The 20,831-nt window shown below is 40.6% G+C and overlaps 1 protein-coding gene across 3 annotated transcripts in view; it reads right to left on the reverse strand.

The window, feature by feature from the left end:
• zgc:110158 (uncharacterized protein LOC553590 homolog) overlaps positions 1-10,926 on the reverse strand; it is a 35,270-nt gene extending 24,344 nt beyond the window's left edge. Inside the window, exons 1-3 of one of the 3 annotated variants that reach the window (XM_067480881.1) lie at positions 10,628-10,926; positions 3,992-4,064; positions 3,001-3,062 (exon numbers count right to left, since the gene is read on the reverse strand). In XM_067480881.1, coding sequence (XP_067336982.1) covers positions 3,001-3,062; positions 3,992-4,064; positions 10,628-10,683 — 191 coding nt within the window. In that variant the 5' untranslated portion in view covers positions 10,684-10,926. The remainder of the gene's footprint in view (positions 1-3,000; positions 3,063-3,991; positions 4,065-10,627) is intronic. The other 2 variants (XM_067480880.1, XM_067480879.1) reach the window with 2 other exon arrangements.
• Between the last annotated feature and the right edge of the window lie 9,905 nt (positions 10,927-20,831).

The raw sequence follows: 20,831 nt of genomic DNA on the forward strand, positions 1-20,831 counted from the left end.
TAGACCACATAAGAATAGTTCATATTTTGATTTTTAGCTGCATGCTTAGCGTCATTATACTACAGGAGGATCCACGACCTGCGACTGAAACACAGCTTTCTAACAACTGCCAGTACTATTCACTTCAGGATTCCTCAATAGTTTTGAGATTTTTTTTTGCCCTGCATGGATTCAAAGCATCCAGTGCCAAATGCAGCAAAGCAGCCTCAAAACACAACCGGAGATTCCTCCATTTGTCCCAGGAGGTACAATGTTCTTTTTCCTTGAAAGTTACATTTTTGCATCTGTGAACATTGAGCTAACATGACTCGCCAATAGGCTCCAGATTTTTTAATGTTCTGTCCAAACATTCTCCCTGTTCAATTTTATGTTGACTTGTCACTAGAGTCTAACCCGAAAGCTTTGAGGGTATAGTATCTTATAGCCTTTACCTTTAATATGCTTGTCTGTAATTTTCTTTATGATCTCCTCAGAAAAATGATTACAAGAGTGCATTTACAACGGTTAGTTGTAACTAATGGAAACTAGACTAAGACTTCTGAGTTCAGCTTTTACTAGCAGGAGTAAACCATTATTTTATGAGCTAAAGGTACAGACATATAAATCCACGTTGCCAAACTGACATATATATAAAAAAAAAAGGATAAATGGATTCAACTTATCAATTCAAATAAGTACTTCTTTATGTGATGTAATTTTTCTTAATTTGCTTAATAAATAAACAGTTTAACTGGCCAAAGTAGAAAATTACAACACGTAATGACAATGCTAACTGCCTGCATGCTACATATCTAAATGTCTTAATTGAATCATATTTTGCCCATTGATTTAGTGGAAGTGCTAAAAACCGAGTGAAACAGCAACACGCAAACAAGAGCACTAATGAGACGACCACTTCACTTGGCAAGGTGCAAGGATCATACACAGTGAATTCCAAACATCTGGAATTTTTCATACACTTCTACACTATGTGAGACAGTCATATTTAGGAAAGCGAGTACAGCGAGTTAAGTTGAATTACTGGGATTTGGGGATACTCAAAGTTAAGGTATACTAGTGCTTAACCATCTCCCATGAAAAGGTTAGAGCCCAGACGAGCACAAAAAAAGTTTTTTTTTTGGGGGGGGGGGGGGGGGGTCCAAAACCTTCCAGCAGCTACTGGCCGAAAGCTTTCAGTCAAAAAATAAAGAAAAAGAGAAACTTTAATTTTCTAAAACTCTATACCTGTTAACATATTAAAATGTGATGAATGAGAGAAAAGAAATTGCTAAGCATTTAAGAACATGTACTTATTAAGTGAAAATCTATATACCTGCATTTATTTTATTTCTTGTATGTGCAAAGAAGATACGTTTAAGTTCAAGTCCTCAACAAAACAAGAGACCCAACTTATTCTTAAGATTTACAGTAGCTTGCATGCTTTTAGATTATGATTCTGTTCCTTCATTTTCTTTTTATTAAAACATGTCCTTGGTCTCGTATTGCTGATGGTGCTCTATAGACCCAACATTCATTCTTCTGACTCAGCAGAGCCACCCCCTGAGGGGAAAAGTTTAACAGTAATTTTTAAGTCCATTTAAGGGTATATTTACACGGCTATAATTTTACAGCCACGGGTTTTTAAATATTTGTTCCTTTGTAATATGTACTGTGCTAATTTCTGTGAAGGTCCTTTAGCAGCGCAGTGAATCTATTCTAGACATTTGGATTTTTGAAAAACTTAAAAACTTGCTCATTTGCAAGAAAAAGACACTGATACAAATACTGGCTGTGTAGCCAATTCCCAAAAAATTTAAGTAACTGCAATTGCACCCAAAAAATAAAAATAAAAAAATACTGAATCCCACAGCTAATGTAAATATTCAGTCGTTCATCAAATCTGCGGCTGAAAATAGTCCAAGCAAATACGTACTTTTACCATATGCTAACATTTTCTAAAATGATTTAACCTTAAAAATGAAGGCATATTTTCAAACCTTTTCTTAAAGAGTTAGATTTTTAAAAATAACAAATGGGCTTTGAGTGCTAAAAGCAGAGTAGGAAACTCAGAAAACATTAAGAGACTAAAATGTGATGGTTTTGGGGTTTTACAAGTTGAGGAAAAATCTAATTTCATTGTCGAATGCAAGTAAACTTTGGTTTTATACGGAAACATTTATTGTGGGTGTAAATATGTCCTTTTCCTGGTTGCTACCTGATTTTCTAACAGAGTGAATTCGTAACCACAGGTTACAGCAATGGCCAAAAACAAGTGAAACTGCTGATCATTGCGTAAGGTGTTGACCCTAAAAGGTCACACTTTAGCTAAGGGGAGAAACGAAGAGGGAGGGGGAGACAGCGGAGGAAGAGGTGACACAAAGGAAGCTGGAATGCAATGGGTTAATCTGCTAAGAATCCCTCTCCCACGTGAACAAAGAAGAAAAGTGGGAGGTGGGGGGTACACAAAGGGTGACGAGAGGGTGAGGAGGGGGAGGGGAGCATGGGGGGGTGGTTATTCTCTAACCATCTGGATCTATTGTTTCAGCAACGAGGGTAAAGGAGAGGTGGGGAGAGGGCAGAAAACAGGGAGGGAGGGGTCATGCCCTCAGGAGAGTCTGGTCAACCCCAAAGCCTGAGACTCTGCCAGACCTCTCAACTATGGAGGACATTTTTAATTATGAATGACAACAATCACTGTCAATGAGTTTTAAATTTTGTATTTTTCACCTGAATATTTGAATGTTTAGACATTTGTTTAGTATAATGAAAAACTAAGGTATGACGTCACACTGTGAAAGCTCAAATGAAGGTGCTGTTTGCACATATGCCAGTAATGAATTATGTACGATGGGGATGGACACTGGATTCCTATCAGTGAATGTGTGGCAAGGGAGGTGAAATTCACAGGAAGCACAGTTGATGACTTCTACTGATGATTTCCATCTCCTTACACATACACAAGTAAACAAGTGGATTGACTTATCTAAACAAATACAGAGAAAGAGAAGTAGCAAAACTTACCACCACCATGAATGGAGGAATCCAGGGGGCTCCCCTAATGTTATATTCTTCTCCCATCGAATCTGGAGAAGAGGAGAGGAGAGAGAAATCACTTGCAGCCACTAGGGAGAGGATTATGTCTGCAGGTCCAGAGGTTAAGAACATATAATCAGTCTGCTTCAAACTGTCAATAGCTCTGGACGTTAAGATAGGCATCTTTCTGGCTTTGTTGATCTCCATCTTCTTGATGCTCTCCCGTTTCACATTTCTGTCCTGTCCTGTTTCCCTTTTTACATGTGAAGTACACTCATGAATTTGGGGAATATCTGTCATCCACAGCTAACCTGTCTGTACCCAACAGGGCTGTTGAGAGGTTTCGAAACAACACCACGACTACATAAATAGTCATAAGAGGGCATGGTCGCTCAGTGGAAGAGCACTGGGTTTGGAGGCAGAAGACAACGGGTTCCAATCCCACCCCACCAGGTGTGGCCCTGCCCAGCCACCAAGGGCCTCCTTGGTGCCGGTCCCGAATCCAGATAAAAAATGGTATGGTTGCAGCAGGAAAGGCATTCGGCATTTAAAAAAAAAAAGGCCAAATCAGCTGTGGTGACCCCTGAATGGACATCCTTACCATGACTACACAAGTGTACAATGTCCACAAACAACTACCTCAGTTGTTTTTTTTTACCCACCATGGCGGATGGGGAGCATGATGTGGTGTAACTTTATAGGATTTCCTTATGAAAAATGGATGGAACACCTTGCACTCTGCAATCATGTTTGCACTGACATGCTAAGGCCAGCAAGCTGTTGTTAAAATCTACAATAGCAGGGCTAGAGTAAATGCAGCTTTACAAATAAAGATGTTTTTAAACCTACACCTGTAAGTAAGTATTAAGGCCCATGTATTGTGAGGTGTTTGCTTTCCTTGTTAACAATCCTGATCCTGAAAACAAGCAATTTTTATAAAAAGAGAGAGGTTGAATACAAGTTATGAATGCCATCCTACCTCAGAGAGAAAGGTCTGTGCAGACTTCTGCGCTCCCACATGGAGCAGGTACTCGTACACATATAACGCTAACCTGAAATGCAGAGAGAAAAATGTTAGTGACAAAATTCAGTTTCCTAATTTCTCAAGACCATTCTTATATTGCTTGCATCTTTACTTTCTTTTTTTTCTGAATTAATAAGGAATTGGCTAGTTAAGTGTTAGAATCATTCGTGGTATTAAAGTAATTCTCATAACTTCTCTTGATCCTAGTAACAACTGATGCTTGCTGGCAGTTTGAAATCAGTGCCGTGTCAAGCAGCGGGATGTACGGTTTGATAGTTTCTAGGCCGGGAAATACTGCCCCAGCAGACTTTATGGAAACTGAATACCACAGGAACTGAAACTGGCTCTAGGTCCTTGGGGTTAAAATACTCCTTAAAAAGGATCCTGTACTCCTGGAACGTTCCCTGGAATCAAACAGTACCATATCATCTAAGCAGAAACTCTGTACAGCCTGTACAGTTTTTCATCAGTGTCTCTGTGCTTCTTACCAAACAAAAAAAAAAATGCCAATCAACCTGTATGGAAACTATGCGTTATGACTGAGTGCACCAGATGACAGGAATAGCTGCATATGACAGGCATTCCCACTAATACCAAGGGTATTTTAAAAGCTCTCAGCAGACAAAAAATATAAAAATCACTGCTATTATAAAAAGGCCAGTCACACTTGAAACCAGCTATTCACCAGGGTCTGTTAACAGACACAAGAACCATGCTGTGGAGTGGGAAACCCCCAATGGCCCAACATTGTACTCCTAACTCCTTCACTTAATCGTGTTTAATAGGCTGTTAATGGACCATCAATAGACCGACAGCATGGATATGACGGTGTCCTGTGTGCTCAGAACAGACAGTCCTCTGACAGGCCACTAAGGTCCTAATGAGAAAAACAGTGGCATGGTGTCATAGTCCCATCATTAGTCAATGAACTGATCAATGAAACGTGGTTTTGAGATAATCAAGCTGTTTGCAGTTTGTTTTCAACCGCTGACTGCATTTTGTCTGTCCAGTGTTGCCTCTGCTTGTACTGTTGTAGAAAGGTACGGGGAGGGCAATGTCTACTTGCGTGCACAATAAGTGCATTTAAGTACCTTAAGATGATATGTAGTTGTAAAGTATAAAGTTTAGAGAGGAAGCTTATGAGCCCTCCACACCACATTAAAAAAATTAAATAAGTCTTTAAAAATTCACTCATTTGCCAATTCAACACATTTCCACATCAGTCACGTTTCTGTGTTAAAATCCTTTGTTGCAAGATCATACCTTTCTGTGCAGCCACAGAGAACCCTGTGTTGTATACACACCAAGCTTTCATTAAAACAGGCGGCTTGGAAGTCATAAGTCAAATTAAAATTACCACAACTGAATGATCAACAGAAGTTATTTTTGATTTGAATAAATGTTGAAGCATTTCCTGGTTGTGAATTTTTTTTTTCCTTTGATGCAACAAAATAAGGTATTTTCCTCTAAGACAATGTGGTGCACTTTTCACTCATTTCTGGTGCAATATTGAGTTAATAATTAAAGCCACATTATGCAATTTTGTTCAAATAATGCTATTGTAAAACTTTGCATCTAACAGATCTTGATGTGGAGAGGTGCTGTCAAAGGCTTCTCTGACTCAAATGTTTGTTTGTTTTTTAAACCAGCACATGCAGCAGTGCAGAGATACTCTTGTAGAGGTTTCTGTGTGAGGCTCACCCTTTTTGCCAATGATAGACGAGCAAGTATTTCTACTTGACTGGTACATTTTGTTACCATAAAAGGATTCCTGATTGAGTCTAGGGGTCTAAGGCCCAGGCCCCCCAAACATTCACCTACGATCAAAAACCTCTGATGTTACTGTTAATATTTCTTGTTTGAAAGCGTACAGTTCAAAGACACAACATAAATAGATTGAGGCTTACAACAACCACAAAGATGCAAAATAACTCAAAAGAAATTAACAATGAACAGAAACTATGCAAAGGAGGCACAAAATGAGAAAAAGCAAACATAACATCCAAAAATGTATACAAAAAATCAAATATAGAAAGAAAACATCAGATGACTAAAAGCAGACCAAAATGTCATAATAAACAAAAAGGTTAATAGATCTCAAGCAGACTTCACCCAGCGACCCATTTTCTCATGATCTGGCCATGTTTGTAGATTCTTACTGTGAATATTTTAATTTCACAAAAGTAATACCCAACAGAGGTGCAGCTGAGGTAGACCAAGGAGAGAGAGGGTTGGGTAGAGCTAGCTTGACTTCTAAATGTACATGTTTTAGCTTTAATAGAGAAAAGGATCGCTGGTTTAATCAAAAGTTTAAAAAATAAATTAATTAATTAAAAAACATTTAAAATCCAGTTGCCTGAAGAGTAATAGAGCATGGCTAGATGTCTGAGGGTTATAGTTTATACTTTGTTAGTGTTTCCTATGATCGTAATCTGAGCTACATGCATTTTTTCTTTCAAGTAAATGACAATTTATGAACAAGGTTTGCTAATTAGCTGTGGCTACAAAAGAAATGATGTGGCCTTATTCATTTAGTTAATAGTTTCTTCGGTAAGTGTCCATATATTCGTGTGCAAAAAGAAAATGGTCCCATGGGTGAGTGGAAAGCACTGAACTTTATTGTAAAGTTCCAGGTTCAGGTTTCTATTGCTGCTAAATGCATGAAATCATGGTAAAGATCAAAGAACATAGATTGCAATAGTGAGCTGCAATGGAGATGATATGGAGTAATGTTTTAGTCTGTAAAATATATGTTTAACATGACATAATAAAACATCACATGATCAGTTCTACTTGTATGTCAATCTGCATTACACATACTAAACTTTAACATTAAGTGACGTTATACACGATAATAAAACAATGCTAGAATTTCAGTCAACTATACTTATACATGAATTCATCCAGCTACATTATACTCTCTCACCAGGATGCCATGTTCATCTGCATTTGCTTAAAAACTTTTAAGGCTGTTCACAAACATCCCGCACACTACAAGCACTGACAAGGACATCCTGGATTCCACGTGGCTGATCATGAACAGGATCCCTCACTTCAGACTGACACAGCAGTTGATCTGAACAGCTCAGCACCTGCTACAAGAACTGGCACCCAAACCATCTTCTTGACCTGGACTGACTATAGTTCCGGCACCACTTTATTAAAATTTAGCCATATGAATATTTAAAAAAAAAATACATATGTGAATCCCCAACTTATATAAAAAGAAAAAAGCTGGTGTGAAATGAAGAGACTCCGCTCTCTCTGGATGCTCAAACAATAACTTTTCTTGGTAGTTGCCTAATCCAATTCGTGACTCATGGTTTTGTAGTTTATCTGTAACGTGGATCAACTGACATTTGCACACAAGTTTAAGTGAACGATGAGGACCACAGATTACTGTGAGACAGAAGTCTTGTGCTATATCACCATTTCTAATGCTGGTTTGAACATGCTATTGGTAGGCATGTGTGAGTGCACGTGTCTCTGTTCAACAGTGCTAACCTGTTCAGAAAGTAATAAATAGCTGAGGGAGTTCCCCTCTTGCAGACAGTCACCAAGATTAAAAAAAGAACTTCATGAACAGGCAGACATCCAGACGTAAAATGTGAGTTCCACTAGTTATTAAATATTCACCTGAAAATTATTATATTGCTACACATCCAATGACATATACAACAGCAAGAATACATCCTGGTGCCATCACCTTGCTTAATTCAACACAGACTGCTGGACAGACTGGTTGTTGTACAAATGACTGATGTGCTTAGGAGGTTAAAGAGTGTTTTGCTAACACACACACACACACACACACACACACACACACACACACACACACACTTGACCACTTTAGCTAGGGGAATTTGACCACCGTCTAAGGCTTCTAACAATTTGTAGGTCACAAAGCGCTCTGTGACCGCCGGTGTAGGGTGTAAGTCACTGCCACTTGCAGGTCAGTGTAGTAGTGAGCCACACACACCTGCACAGGATGCAAATACACTATACACCTCATGGAGCATTTCAACGTTTCACTTTGCAAAGCTACTAATCCCACTTGAACACCTACAGTACAGTTCCTCACAATGAACTATACTAGTTTTAAGATTTCTTTAAATGCCTGCCAAAGGCTCACAGGAAGCTTTAGGATACAGATGTGCTTCAAATATTGATAGTGTTTGTATCTCCCTGTACACTGCAGGTTTACGGCTTGCTTCATGCATGTGCAGCTCTCCATTGAGTTTGACTTACAGGGGATAGTTAAAAATTTTGTCCCATGTCTGGGAATACGAGGATCACACTGCAGTCCCCCTACCCAAGCGGGTTTAAATGAAATTTTTATGTGTGGTGTGTGTTTGTGTGTTTTTGTGTGGGTTGCAAAAGGGGCTGTGTGCATGCACCTGGCCTACTGCATTATTAAAGCTCAGAAGCCAGCTCGTTGAAAAGGAAGAGAAGTTTGAGGAAGAGGAGGGGAACGGAGAAAAGCTGTACAATAATGGAGTACAGAGAAAAGGGAAAAATTAGTTTTGACTAGAACATAAGAGAGGGCTTGACCCATTTTCATAAAGGAAGAAACAGTAGGTGGTACACAGGATCAGAGGAGCAGTCAAGCCTTGCCTGAGAGGAAAAGTGGACAGTGGGATCCATTTATAATGAAAAGGTAGAAAAACCTGAAAGATAGTGACTGTGATTGCAATGCAGCTACTATCACAAACTATACAAATAGAGAGTGAGTGGGGACAGTACAATTTTCTATATTGATCATTTCTTTCTACATCACACTATGTGGCATCCCTCATCTCCGACATTAACTTTTACGTTGTAAGGTAGGACATTACTGCATGCATATGCTTACTCCCACGGAGAGAGTAATGTCCCCGATGTACACCTGACATCCTGCGTTGGGCTTCTGACAAAACCCCCTATTTAAACATGGATGAGTCTGCCCACCATATCTCCTTCTCTAGTGTCTCTTTCTTTCTCAACTCTGGCGCAAAGCTGAGAGCAGCTGGTTGAGTCTGTCTCAATAATTCAACGCTGAAGTGAGGGATGGGGACTTTTTAAGAAGTGGGAGAGGACAGACATTAGAAGATGGATGCATAAAGAAAGAATAAAGAGTATGGAATCAGGAAAAAAAAAAAAGGAGCAGCGGTGAGTGCGAGTGAAGTGTTATAAACCACCAGCTCATCTCCACACAAACATACAGCAGCCTGACAGTCCTGTCCCATTCGAGTCCTGGACCAGCAAGTCAGAGAGTGAGCATTTACTGGTTTTCAAGTCATTGGAGGTGAGGGAGGGAGCCTAAGCATTTACAAATGTTATCTGGTCTCCTGTGTACCTCCAGGTTACCCAATCACAACGGAACAGCAACTATCACAAACTATGAGCAGAGCACAGGTCTCCGAATAAGACAAAGCTAACAAAAAGTTTAAAGACAGCTTCAAGAGGTCCTGTTGTCTTTGTTATCTGTGGCTATCAGCAAAAAGAAGTCCCTCCTATGTAGTGACTTCTGCTTCAGAAGTGATGCAAAAAGCTTTGTGTAATTAATATTTAATATGAGAGCTCTGTGGGCTGTGGGAGTGTTGTTGGCCGTGCGGCATGTGTCTCCTCAGCGAACAACAGGCATGGAGACACAGGCGTGCAGACAAAGGGACTGGAGGGCTACGGCTCCCCAAGCTAACGGCAGCTAAGTTTCCTGACAAATCAGCAACTGGAAAAAAAAAACCGACGTGAGACTCTGTTACAACAGGCAGTGGCGGCAAATACAAGTAGTTTAAGCACAGCACCCGTCCGCACAACTCGGGGAGACTTAAGAAAATCTGCACGGGCCAAACAGAAAAGTTAGGAGGCGCAGCTCCGTTTGCACGAACATCGCTGCCGCGGCTTTCCGCTGACCGAAAGCCCCACATGGATACAATGTAGCCAGCGCGTTCGCAGACACGGCATCACTGTGGAACGTGGAACCATTGTGGAACACGTTCCTGCGCTACTCTGTAACAAAGCCCCAAACAGCTGTATTCTATTTTTACCTGCTGCATCGGCGGGGCGACACAAAAGCCAGCTAAGCTACAATGCACGGCGTCACTCCAAATGCATTGTTCCTCACACTGGGGCGAGAAGGTGGGGGGGCGAGGAAGAGATGGAAGTGAAGTGGGATCTCCCAACACCAATACTGCTCACATACAATTCAGCCCCGAGCGCACATTTGTGCATTATTATAGGAAACACGTGCAGCAACACTCCTGCTGGAAGAAGCTGCGCAACTTCAGCAGCGAAAGCCGCCACTGTCTGTTTGGGGTATTATGAAGAAACAAGAAAAACAAGAGTGAAAGTGGCACTGGAGCTAGCTGCTGGGGCTAACTTAGCAGCCGTGCCTGGGTTAGTTGGAGGATGCCATTAGCGGCAGGACGCGCAAAGTGGCGACCCCGGCGGACTAACTATCGCAGCATCACTTTTGTGGCTCTCCCGGCAAAACAAACAGCTTGTTGAACATGCGTGCCGCTGCTGAAGCGACTCCCAGCAGTTAGCAAGTTTAGCTACTAGCACACTCTTGTTGGCTGGGTCTCTGTTGTGACAGTGCAATAATGTACTTACTTTTCTCTTGCTTGGCTGTCGGAGGGGACCACAGCTCCTTTACCCTTGCCGTACATCTTGGAGGCTGTTCTGATACTTTATTTTATCCCACTCGACACCTGTCAAAGAAAGCGACCAGGAAAACCTACTATCTCCATAGCTACCCAGTTAGTGTTGTATCCCTAGCTCGCTCGCTCTCTCTCTCTTGCGCTCTCTTTGCTCCGGTTTCTTTTTTTTTCTTCTACATCCCCAACATTGCCCACAAATCAGGCAGGGTTTCAGCCGGGGGAACTTGAAACGGTTCGCTGGTGGAGCTTTTTTTTTTTTTTTTTTTTTTTTTCAATCGCTGTTCCTGGATTCAGCTCACGCCCCCCCTGTTGTGTGAAGGTGGGGGCTTCTTAAAGCCACAGTGTCTTAGTTTTTGTCGACTTTTGTCGAAGTTCAAGTTTCTACTCAAGGCCTTCAACTTCAGGCCTTACTTCTGTCCTGTATCAAAAGCTAATACTAATTATTGATAATATAGTTTAAAACCTTTATTTAAAACTCCTATATTGAAACTGTGTCCTAAAGGTATGCTGCCATGTTTATTTATGTTAATGTTACACAAGAGTAGCGGGTAGTGGGTCCGAATACCCACCCGGGTTGGTTTATGTGCCCCCCGTGTGCCTTTGTGTAGGGTGGCGTCAGGGTAACCATGAACCCTAACATCTACTCCCTCCTAAAAAGGTGTCTCAATAATTTTCACCCCTGACATTCAGACAATCTGTAAATAGATAAATTACAAATTCCATTTGTAATTTTACTTGTGTTTTTAGGTTACTACTAGTCCCAAAACTCGGCTCCAGTGATTAGGTTTGTGGGTGCCACATGCAGTTTTCATGAATTTCTTCGTTGCTCCAAAGGTTTGTGATTTTATTGGTTAGCAGATAGGAGTAGCATTTGTTGCCTCGATTTATGTTTCTTATTTATTTATTTTCTCCGTTTAACTCACCTCAATCATAGAGTTATATTAAACTACAGCATAATAGCTGGTTAATTGTAGAATGGCCCTAAAATACTCAGAGAATGTAGCACAGCAGCAGAGATTGTTAATTTTATCCACATAAAAACAGTTCATTTGATAATAAATAAGGCAAAAGACAATATGTAAATAAATGAAAATATAACTCAACATTTTTTGAGTAGAATTTTTTTTTGCCATTAGAAGTTTAATAAATGTTGTTTTGTTACCTTTGTTTAAAAAAACAGTATTTAATTTAATTGATTATTTCCTTATTAATAAGTACATCACTCGCAAACATCCAAACAATTCCTACAAATGATCGTTTGCTCAGGTCTTTTCTTGCTACTGCTCTGTTCATACTCACACAACTTGGCAACAATGTTTTAAGTCTGTGTCATATCCCTTTAAGAGAGTGTAGAGGGAAGTTGCAGCGTGTGTGTGTCTGTGTGTCTGTGTGTGTGTGGTTGTGTGTGTGTGTGTGTTTGTAAGGCAGGGACAGGCAGTGCGTTCTGTTTTTGTGCTACTAGCTGTGGGAAGGGCACAGCTGACTGTCTGTGTGTGTGTGTGTGTGTGTGTGTGTGTGTGTCTGTGTGTACACCGGTGTATGTGTGTTTGGGGAAACAAGCGCTTGTATTTGTGTGTGTGTACGTGTGAGAGAGAGAGTGGGGGGGGGGGAGATAGAGAAAATGCATTTCTGTATGTGTGTGGTAAGGCTTGTTTTTTTTTTTACATGAGAACACAAACACCTCATGATGAGCAGACATAGTATCAAAGAATAGAGGAATAATAGAGAAAGAACACAAGTGAGAAGCATCATCTTTAGTAATGGCAACAATTTCGCTTGGGGAACTAGTTGAAGTAATGTATAGCATCAGACATGTACTGAAAGATGCAAGAGATGAGTACTGTGATCTCACAAGCGGTTTAGTCTATATGTTAATATTTATAAAGTATTATGAAATTATTTATAGAATAAATGCACAAACTCACAAATGCAGAGCAAAGCAGAGTAAAGACAGCACCTTGAAATTTCCTCCCCTTCCTCTATTTTTTGTTTTCAGCTAATGGTTTCGAATGTGAAACCTCACCGGCAGAGGGTCTGATTGTGCAATGTCGTTTTTGTGTCTTTTAATGTGTGCATGCATTTCAGACTTTGACAGGCTGCATTTGAAAACACTGTTTACATGTAAAAACGACACATCCCTGCACCCAGTTTTTTGATCCTCATTTGTTCTTGTTTTGATTTTATTTTTTTTTCCTTGTCTGATGAAAACTGGATGATTTTATTTAAGCAGCTTATAAAGGCTACTTGCTTATCTGGTGGAGGTCAATCAAATACCTTTTTTTTCTCTTTCAAAATTAACATTTAAAGTGATTACAAATGTTGTCATTTTTACAAAGTCACATTTCACCTATCTGCACAAACATTTGAGACACGCATTTTCAGTTTGGAAACCTCTTTAAACAAGGCTCAGTTTTTGGGTTAAAGCAGGTTAGTACAGTTTAAACTGAGAGCTACGACACAAAGATCCGAATGCTGTTTCAAATCTAGTCAGCTCTCACAGATAAAGAGAAGGAGAAAGAGGGGAAGTGATAGTACAGGCATCCTTTAAGCTGTAGCCCAATAACTATCACTGTCCCATCATAGCACCGGTATTGATCCACGAACCCAATGATCCCCAGGAATCTTCCTTTTTTATAAACACGAGCCTAATGTTCCCGTCTGAATAATAATTTAGCTCTTTGTGCCATGTTCAATATCTCTAAATGTACAATAACTCCAACACTCCATGATTTCCATTTTGGCATCATATCACGTGGAGCTGATTTGCAACCAGCCTGGTTACACAAACTATGTCAGTAATGTGTGTTACAGGAAATTGGCCCTCAATATGCCATAAACAGCCCAATCACATCTCTGCTGCGATCCTATGAGGCAGCCACTGTCACCACACACAGCCTCTTGTAAACCCTAAATGTATTTCACAACTTTTGTGTTATATGATGTAAGTGCCAGTTGGTTTCATTTTCGGCTGTTATCCTCAAGTTTTCTGCAACTATATTGAAGTATGTTTTTAACTGACTGTTGGTCCCACAGTTCTTCAGATCCGTTCATTTTTTGCACACTGTATTGTGCCATAGGCTTAATTTAATATTTAAAATTATTTAAATAGAGATGAGTGTAGAACTTCACTGCAGTACACCTGTAGTAGCCTGATTGGATTGGAGACTGTCGGAGTCACAAACCTGTGTATACAAACAAAACCAAGCCATAAAGCCCAGGTAACTTAGTGTTGGAAACTATTTCTAAAGCTTTGAGTGTTCCCTGGAAAGCGGTGGCACACAATTGAAGATGTTTGTAACCAACAGGGCTCATCCTAGTGTTGAACATCTGGCCAAATGGTCAGGAAGATGACCAAAAATCCCCAAATCACTCAGACAGAGGCCTAATGGGATCACCTGCTGGAAAAGTTTCCATCTCAACAGGACTCCTTCAATCAGGCCTTTGTAGTAGAGGGACTTGATGGAAGCCATTTTGAGTAACAGGCATATGGCAGCCCACTTAAAGCCTACTACAGGACAGTTAAAGGACTCTAGTGAGACACGAGGTCTACTGAGACCCAATCTAATATCTGGCTGAACCTCTGGCACAGCTCACTATCTGGCTATTACCGTTCCTACTGGGAAGTGAGGTTATGCCAGCATCAGACTATAGATGAGCTTCTCAGCAGCAGGTACAGGGATACTGCTCAGAATTAAGGCTAAATTCAGTCAAACACTGAGAGGTCATTGAAGGAAGCCCTGCCCCAGAGCTCACGTGACCTGACACAGTGGACTTGAACTGGCTTTACGGGCTTTAGATTGTGCTTCAGCGGCCCATGTAAAACCTAGACCCCATAAACCATCAGTGGAAAGACTTGAAGATGACAGTTCACAGACACTTCCCATCCAATCTGGCAGATCTGATTGGAAAAACAGAATCCGGTTGTGCACATTTTGTAGAGACCAACCTAAGAAGACCTGAGGCTGTAATTGCCATGGATCACTTAAGTGTCTTAAAACTGTTGTAAAGAAGAAATTTCATTTTACCATTTTAGGAAATGTAGTAAATGTTTGACATTGTCCGGAAACACACTGTGAAACACACTGTGTATTGTCATTATGAGTTTCTTTGGCTGAGCAAAAATGTAAAATAATATAATAAGTGAAGGAGTATGAATATTTACAGACACTGAAGTCACTGTATGTTAGTTTGAAATACATCAAATTTTAAATTTAATTTGGTTTATTATTTGGTTTCTGCACCTGGTGATACTGCTCCCCAAATTTTAATTATCACCCCTCTCTCTCCCTCCCATTCCTCTCCCTCTGGTATCTCTCTTCATCTTGCCTCACCACTCAATTCTTCCTTCTCTTCCACACTCTCATCCTCTCTCTGACCCACTTTTCTGCCTTCTTGCCACTGTCTCCCTCTGTTCTTCCTCATGGACCCACATCCTTCATCTCTCTCCTTTTCCTTCCCCCTTCCTCTTCCTCGTCCATTTCAGGTCTTCTTCCACTGCTCTCCTGCTCATTTTTATGCTTTTTCACACCCCTACGGCGGCTGTAGCTCAGCAGGGGTGGCTGTAGCTCAGTTGGTAAGGCAGTCGTCAACGGACCACAGGGGTCAGCAGTTTGATCCCTGGTCCTGGCTATATGTTGGCTATAAGTGTCTCTGGGCAAGACACTGAACCCCTAACAGCCCATCCCCAGCTGCGCATGGTCCAAGCCCGGTAGAATTTAGAGGGGTATGTGGACGATGATCTGCTGCTGCGACCCTGAACTCATGGGATAAGCTGAAAGGACAAAAAACGTCTTCTTTGTGTTCGTTCTTCTGACTCTGTGACTCTCTCCATCATCCTTCTTCACTTTTCCACGTCCTTCTTCACTTCCACTTTTTCCTCCACTTTTCTCCCCATTGCATCTTCATCCCTCCTATCATGCAGTCTCACTTTCACACTCTGTCCCCCTCTCCATCTTCCATTCTCATTCTCAATCATTTCTCCTCCCTCTCCTTCTTTACCTTCTGTCTTTTTCCCCTCCTTTGCACCTTGTCTCCGCATCTTCCTAAATTGTCTTACCCCCGTCTTCTCCCCCCCCCCCTCTCCCACGTCCTGCTCATCATCCTCCCTGCTCCTCCATTCTCCTTCCACCATGAGTCATTTCATGCTCTCTGTGCTCCCCTTGCTACACCACAGAACCACTCAGGGCAGACATTCATCAGTGGCCTGAGATGATAGATGCTGCTCACCACAGCTCCAGCAGCCAGTTAGCCTGGGGTGATGCCTTATGCATACAGATATCACCTGGCTAGCAGTAGTCTACAGCCTCATCCAGGATTGACTACACACAAATGCTCTCAAATTTAAACACACACACACACACACACACACACACACACACACATACACACACATACTCATCTTCTTGGTGAGGACTGGCTTTGAGTGAGAAGGAAAGTTCAGGGAATATAAGAATTTTTCAGTCAGTATATCTGCACCTTAATAAAGTGAATACAAGTGAGCATAGAGCATGGAATGGATTATGTATGTGTATACGTGTGTGTATGTGTGTGTACAGGAGATTGGTAGGTATGTAAATTCCAGGGGAGTTAGGTTAATTGGGTCTGAAAAAGAGGTGGGTGTGTCTCTCTCCTCTATGACAAGCTTATTTACATAGCAAAGCTGTAATTACCCTAACGAAGCCCCCATCCTATCAGGGAGAGTGCACACACACATATGCATACACACATGTGTGATCCTCAAACAGGTTTGAGCTCAATCATGCCAAACCTGTACTTTTCATCACTCCAGATCCCTCTCAGAATCATTCCATTCACATGTTCATTTCTAATTGAATGGCATCCTTTACTGTGCCAATCAGTCGGTTTGTTGGAATTTCTCTATCAGAGCTTATTGGCTTCTAAGGGAAATACGGGACCTGTTTCAGCACTTAGCAATCACTTCCTTCCTTCTCACCCCCCACCATATCCTTTATTCTTGTAAAAACAGGCTTTCCCTTTTGAGAGTTTTGGTTAATATACCGAAGAAGATTTGCATAGTGTCATGAAAATCAAAAATTCAAACCATTGTTACAGAAAATGAGAAGGTGTTAAGAGCAGTGTTGACATTCGGAGGAGTGATTATCCGTCAAACCAGCTGAAGGTAAATTAAAACTCACAGACTCTTAAGAAAGGCACATTCAACAAATTAAATGAACTGGACAGAGGGAAGAGAAACTTATGAAAGTTTTCTGATATCATTGTATTATTTTTGGATGCTATGTCAATGGGTATTTTAGTGGTTCCCAAAGTGGAGTTTAGGACCCCATAAATGGACCAGAGGATAAATTTGAGGAGTTAGAAGTTGATAAAAGGGACAGCAAACATGAGAAACCACATGTGCGCTATACATCTTACTTTACACTCTAATATTTTCTTCTTTCGACCCAGTGGGTCAGTTTTACCTTTTAAGGAAATACGTTTAGCTGGAACTGGTGACCAAATTGGATAAAAGCAAAAGGTCAGCAATTGCTGTGCTTTCACGAATTTCCTGCATTTCTTAGATTTCCGTTTGCCAACCTTTGCATAATGTTCCTGCAGTAATTCAGTGTGAACAGAACAATAGTATCAGAATCACGTTTTTCCAGTCAAGGTGTGTCCATTAGAAAGGCAAGTGTCACTAGTGAAAATCCCTTTATTTTCTTCCATGCAGAGGTACAAAGCACTAAACGTGTGGATTTTCACTTATAAGTATAGTATAGAATATAATATATATATAGTATAGTGTATACTATATACTATATAATATATATAGTATAGTAAATAACTATTAATCATTTTAGAAATGAAAAGTTTAGTTCATGCTATTTACAAAAAGCGGTTATCTAACCGGATGGTTAGATGGTTTCGATTTTACTTGGTTTGGTCTAGGGGAAAGACCCCTTGTATAGGTGATGCTATTACAAATAAATAAGCCTTCTGAGTTGGCACATTAGCTGTTTTTTGTTCAGATTGGTTTGTGAGATGAAAATTTGATACACATGCTTAACACACCTAAGGAAAATTCAATAGAAATATGACGCAACACCTCTCTGTTGAAGCTAGTTTCTATCCAACAGTAACTTTGAAATGTCAGCTTTGACGCCTCCACTGATTCCTCTTTCTGTATTAAAATGGTACAACATTTTAATAGATAGCTGAAAACTTTGTGCATGGCGAGATCCAAGTAAAGGGACATGTTTGTTGGATTTCCCCATGTGAATCTCTTGGCTGAACTGACCCTTTAAAAATCTTCATCCTCCAAAGTAGCTATGTGGCTGACATCTAGTTGTTGATTGACACCCAGGCAACTGCTGTTCTTTTAAACAGTATTTGAGCATTTGATGCTGGATTTGTCCATAGAACAATGAACACCAAAACCTAGAACCAGCACCTTCACCCAGGGTTCCAGTACTCTCATCACTTCCTCCATCTCTGCCCTTCCTTTTCTCCACTTCCTATTCCAACAGGAATTTAATCTTTCAAGCCATCGTTGTTTTTTCTCTCCCCTATTTTTACTGCTGCTGCTGCTGCTGCTGCTGCTGGAAGACCACAGACTGGCTCTGTATGCCGATGCCCCCCACCCCTCCCTCCTTCTCCAAGCCTGTCTCTCTCTCTCTCTCTCTCTCTCTCGCTCTCTCTTTCTGTATCTCTATTCGTCTAACTCTCTCATGCTCACCGTCTCTGCCTGTCTCTCTTCCTCCACTCGCTATCCTCATCTCTCCCCCCTCCTCCTCGTTACTTGTTCTCTTCTCTACTTCTTCACTCTTTCTCACCCCTCCTGTTCCCTCCCACCACACACACACACACACACACACACACACACACACACATGTGTTTCTCCCTCATGACTCCCTCCTGTCTATCTGCTGTTTCGTAGCTCTGCTGTACGTGCCACAGATTCAGATGGCAGTCAAATGGTACACAGAGACAAACACAGAGACACATGCATGCAATTACATGCTCTCACACACACATGCGCAAATGCATATGCAGACCGGCAACTGCAAGCATGGACATACACACACACACACACAGACACACATGTTTGTGTAAAGACACACTCACCTGCACCCACAGACATGCACATTCACTTTTACAAATACACACTCTAGTGTCACTTTACATTCTTCTATTTCAGTCACCTCCCTCTGTCAGTTTAGCAGGGAGGATATTACTCTTAGAGCACAAAGCTATCAGAAAACAGAATGCAGGAAATATTAATGAGAACTGAGACTTTTCCCAGAGATTAAAATTGAAGAAAGAGGGAGTTGTGGAAGGACCTGGAAAATTATGCAGGGAAGAGAAAACATTACGAAGAGCAGACATTTCAGGTGTGAGTGTCTGGATCCTCTTAAACATATATGATACTATTTGTGTAATGATAGTTTAAATGTTTGGGTGAGAGGGAGACAGCAACACCAAGAGAAAAAGACAGAGGAAAGGGGGAGAAGGGGGATGGTGGGGAGAGAGCAATAGGAACAGAGAGGAAAGAGGTCAGTCTGAGCTTATGAAACATTTTCTAACCTAACCCGGCCTATTTCTGACAGGGTAGGACTGTGGACTTACATGCCTTTAGAGACTGACACATATAAACCCCCAAGAAAAGATTTATACACAAGCATCTGAGCTAGATGTTTAAGCTAACAGCCTTACACATTTTCCTGTGGTGTTTGAGACTAACAGCGTATCTGAGTTTGGAATAGGGACATACACCAAAAATTATACCATCCACTTTTATTTCCAGCAGTAACTGGTTTAATCAAGCTACATGTCATAAACATTACTCTCTCTCTCTCTCTCTCTCTCTCTCTATATATATATATATATATATATATATATATATATATATATATATATATATATATATATATACTTTTTAAAATTTCATTTGAATCTAAATGAATAGATAAACATTTTAGAAAATACATATTTTATATTCATTTACATTTACATTTAGTCATTTAGCAGACGCTTTTATCCAAAGCGACTTACAAGTGAGGTACAAGGCAGCAAAAATCTAAGTCAAAATATTCACTTTCTTTCTGAGAGATGAGAAGTCGTGTCATATGGAGCTGGAGCCATTAGCACAGCTGAGCATAAAGACTGAGAAGCAGGAGGGGAACAGCCTGCTTCTCTCCAAAGCTAAAAAGTAAGCACAACTATAACCAGCACCGCTGAAGTTTTTAATTGTACACAAACAGTTTGCTCTTAACTAACTGTCCACACCTTGTTCTAACTGGGCTAATTAAAAACATCAAATATAATAATTTAACCAGTGAGGTTTAGATGTACTGGGTAGGCTGTTTTTCAGTCCAAGCTCTGCATTTAACACAGAAGCCTCTTTTTACACAGCCCATTCCTGTTAGTGTGTATAAAAACGTACCATACTGGCATGAGGGGGTCTTTGTTGACCTTCGCTCTATTATGAGACCAACCCATGTTGTTTTTCCTGTGAGGTTTTATACTTACAACACCATTCGACTCTGCAGATTGTTGTAAATTAGTGGACAGTTGTACACGTATGTTAATTACAAAAGTTTCATTTGACCTCAATGTCTTTGAATGCTCAGACTTAATGCTGTGCCTGAAGAAAAATAGGGAGACTAGCAAGAGACCACTACAACTGGCAAGGGGTTGAACAAACGCAAGCGAGGAATGTGATGACTTTTTTGATGACATAGCTCAACCAGTCGTGAGCTAACTTTACCTCAGTCTTTAACTTGATTTATACTTCTTTCTCTAATCTATGCCATGGGCATTTTGTGGGTATTGTGTAGCTGCATACCCTACGCCATAGCCTGACATGCTCCAAAATTTAACTACACGATGGTGACGTAGACAGCAGGAACTGTGATTGGTCCACTGCCTTCATCTGGGTTTAGACAGATTCTCTCTTTTCTGTGTCGGAATAATTTTAGAGAAAGTTACTTTCAATAGAAAAACAACTAATTGCTCCAACTACTACATGATCCACTTAGTTTCAGTGGTCATTGCTTGTGGTACACCCGCAAAAAAAATTAAAATAAGAACTCAACACAATGGCAAAGAAAACCCAACATAGTGACAAAGAATTAGCAGTTTATACACACTAATCACTAGCACACAAGTATAAATGCTCACAGCCAAATAGACTGTATAGA

This window comes from Channa argus, chromosome 16 (genome assembly GCF_033026475.1).
Source record: "Channa argus isolate prfri chromosome 16, Channa argus male v1.0, whole genome shotgun sequence".
Classification (NCBI taxonomy): Eukaryota; Metazoa; Chordata; class Actinopteri; order Anabantiformes; family Channidae; genus Channa; species Channa argus.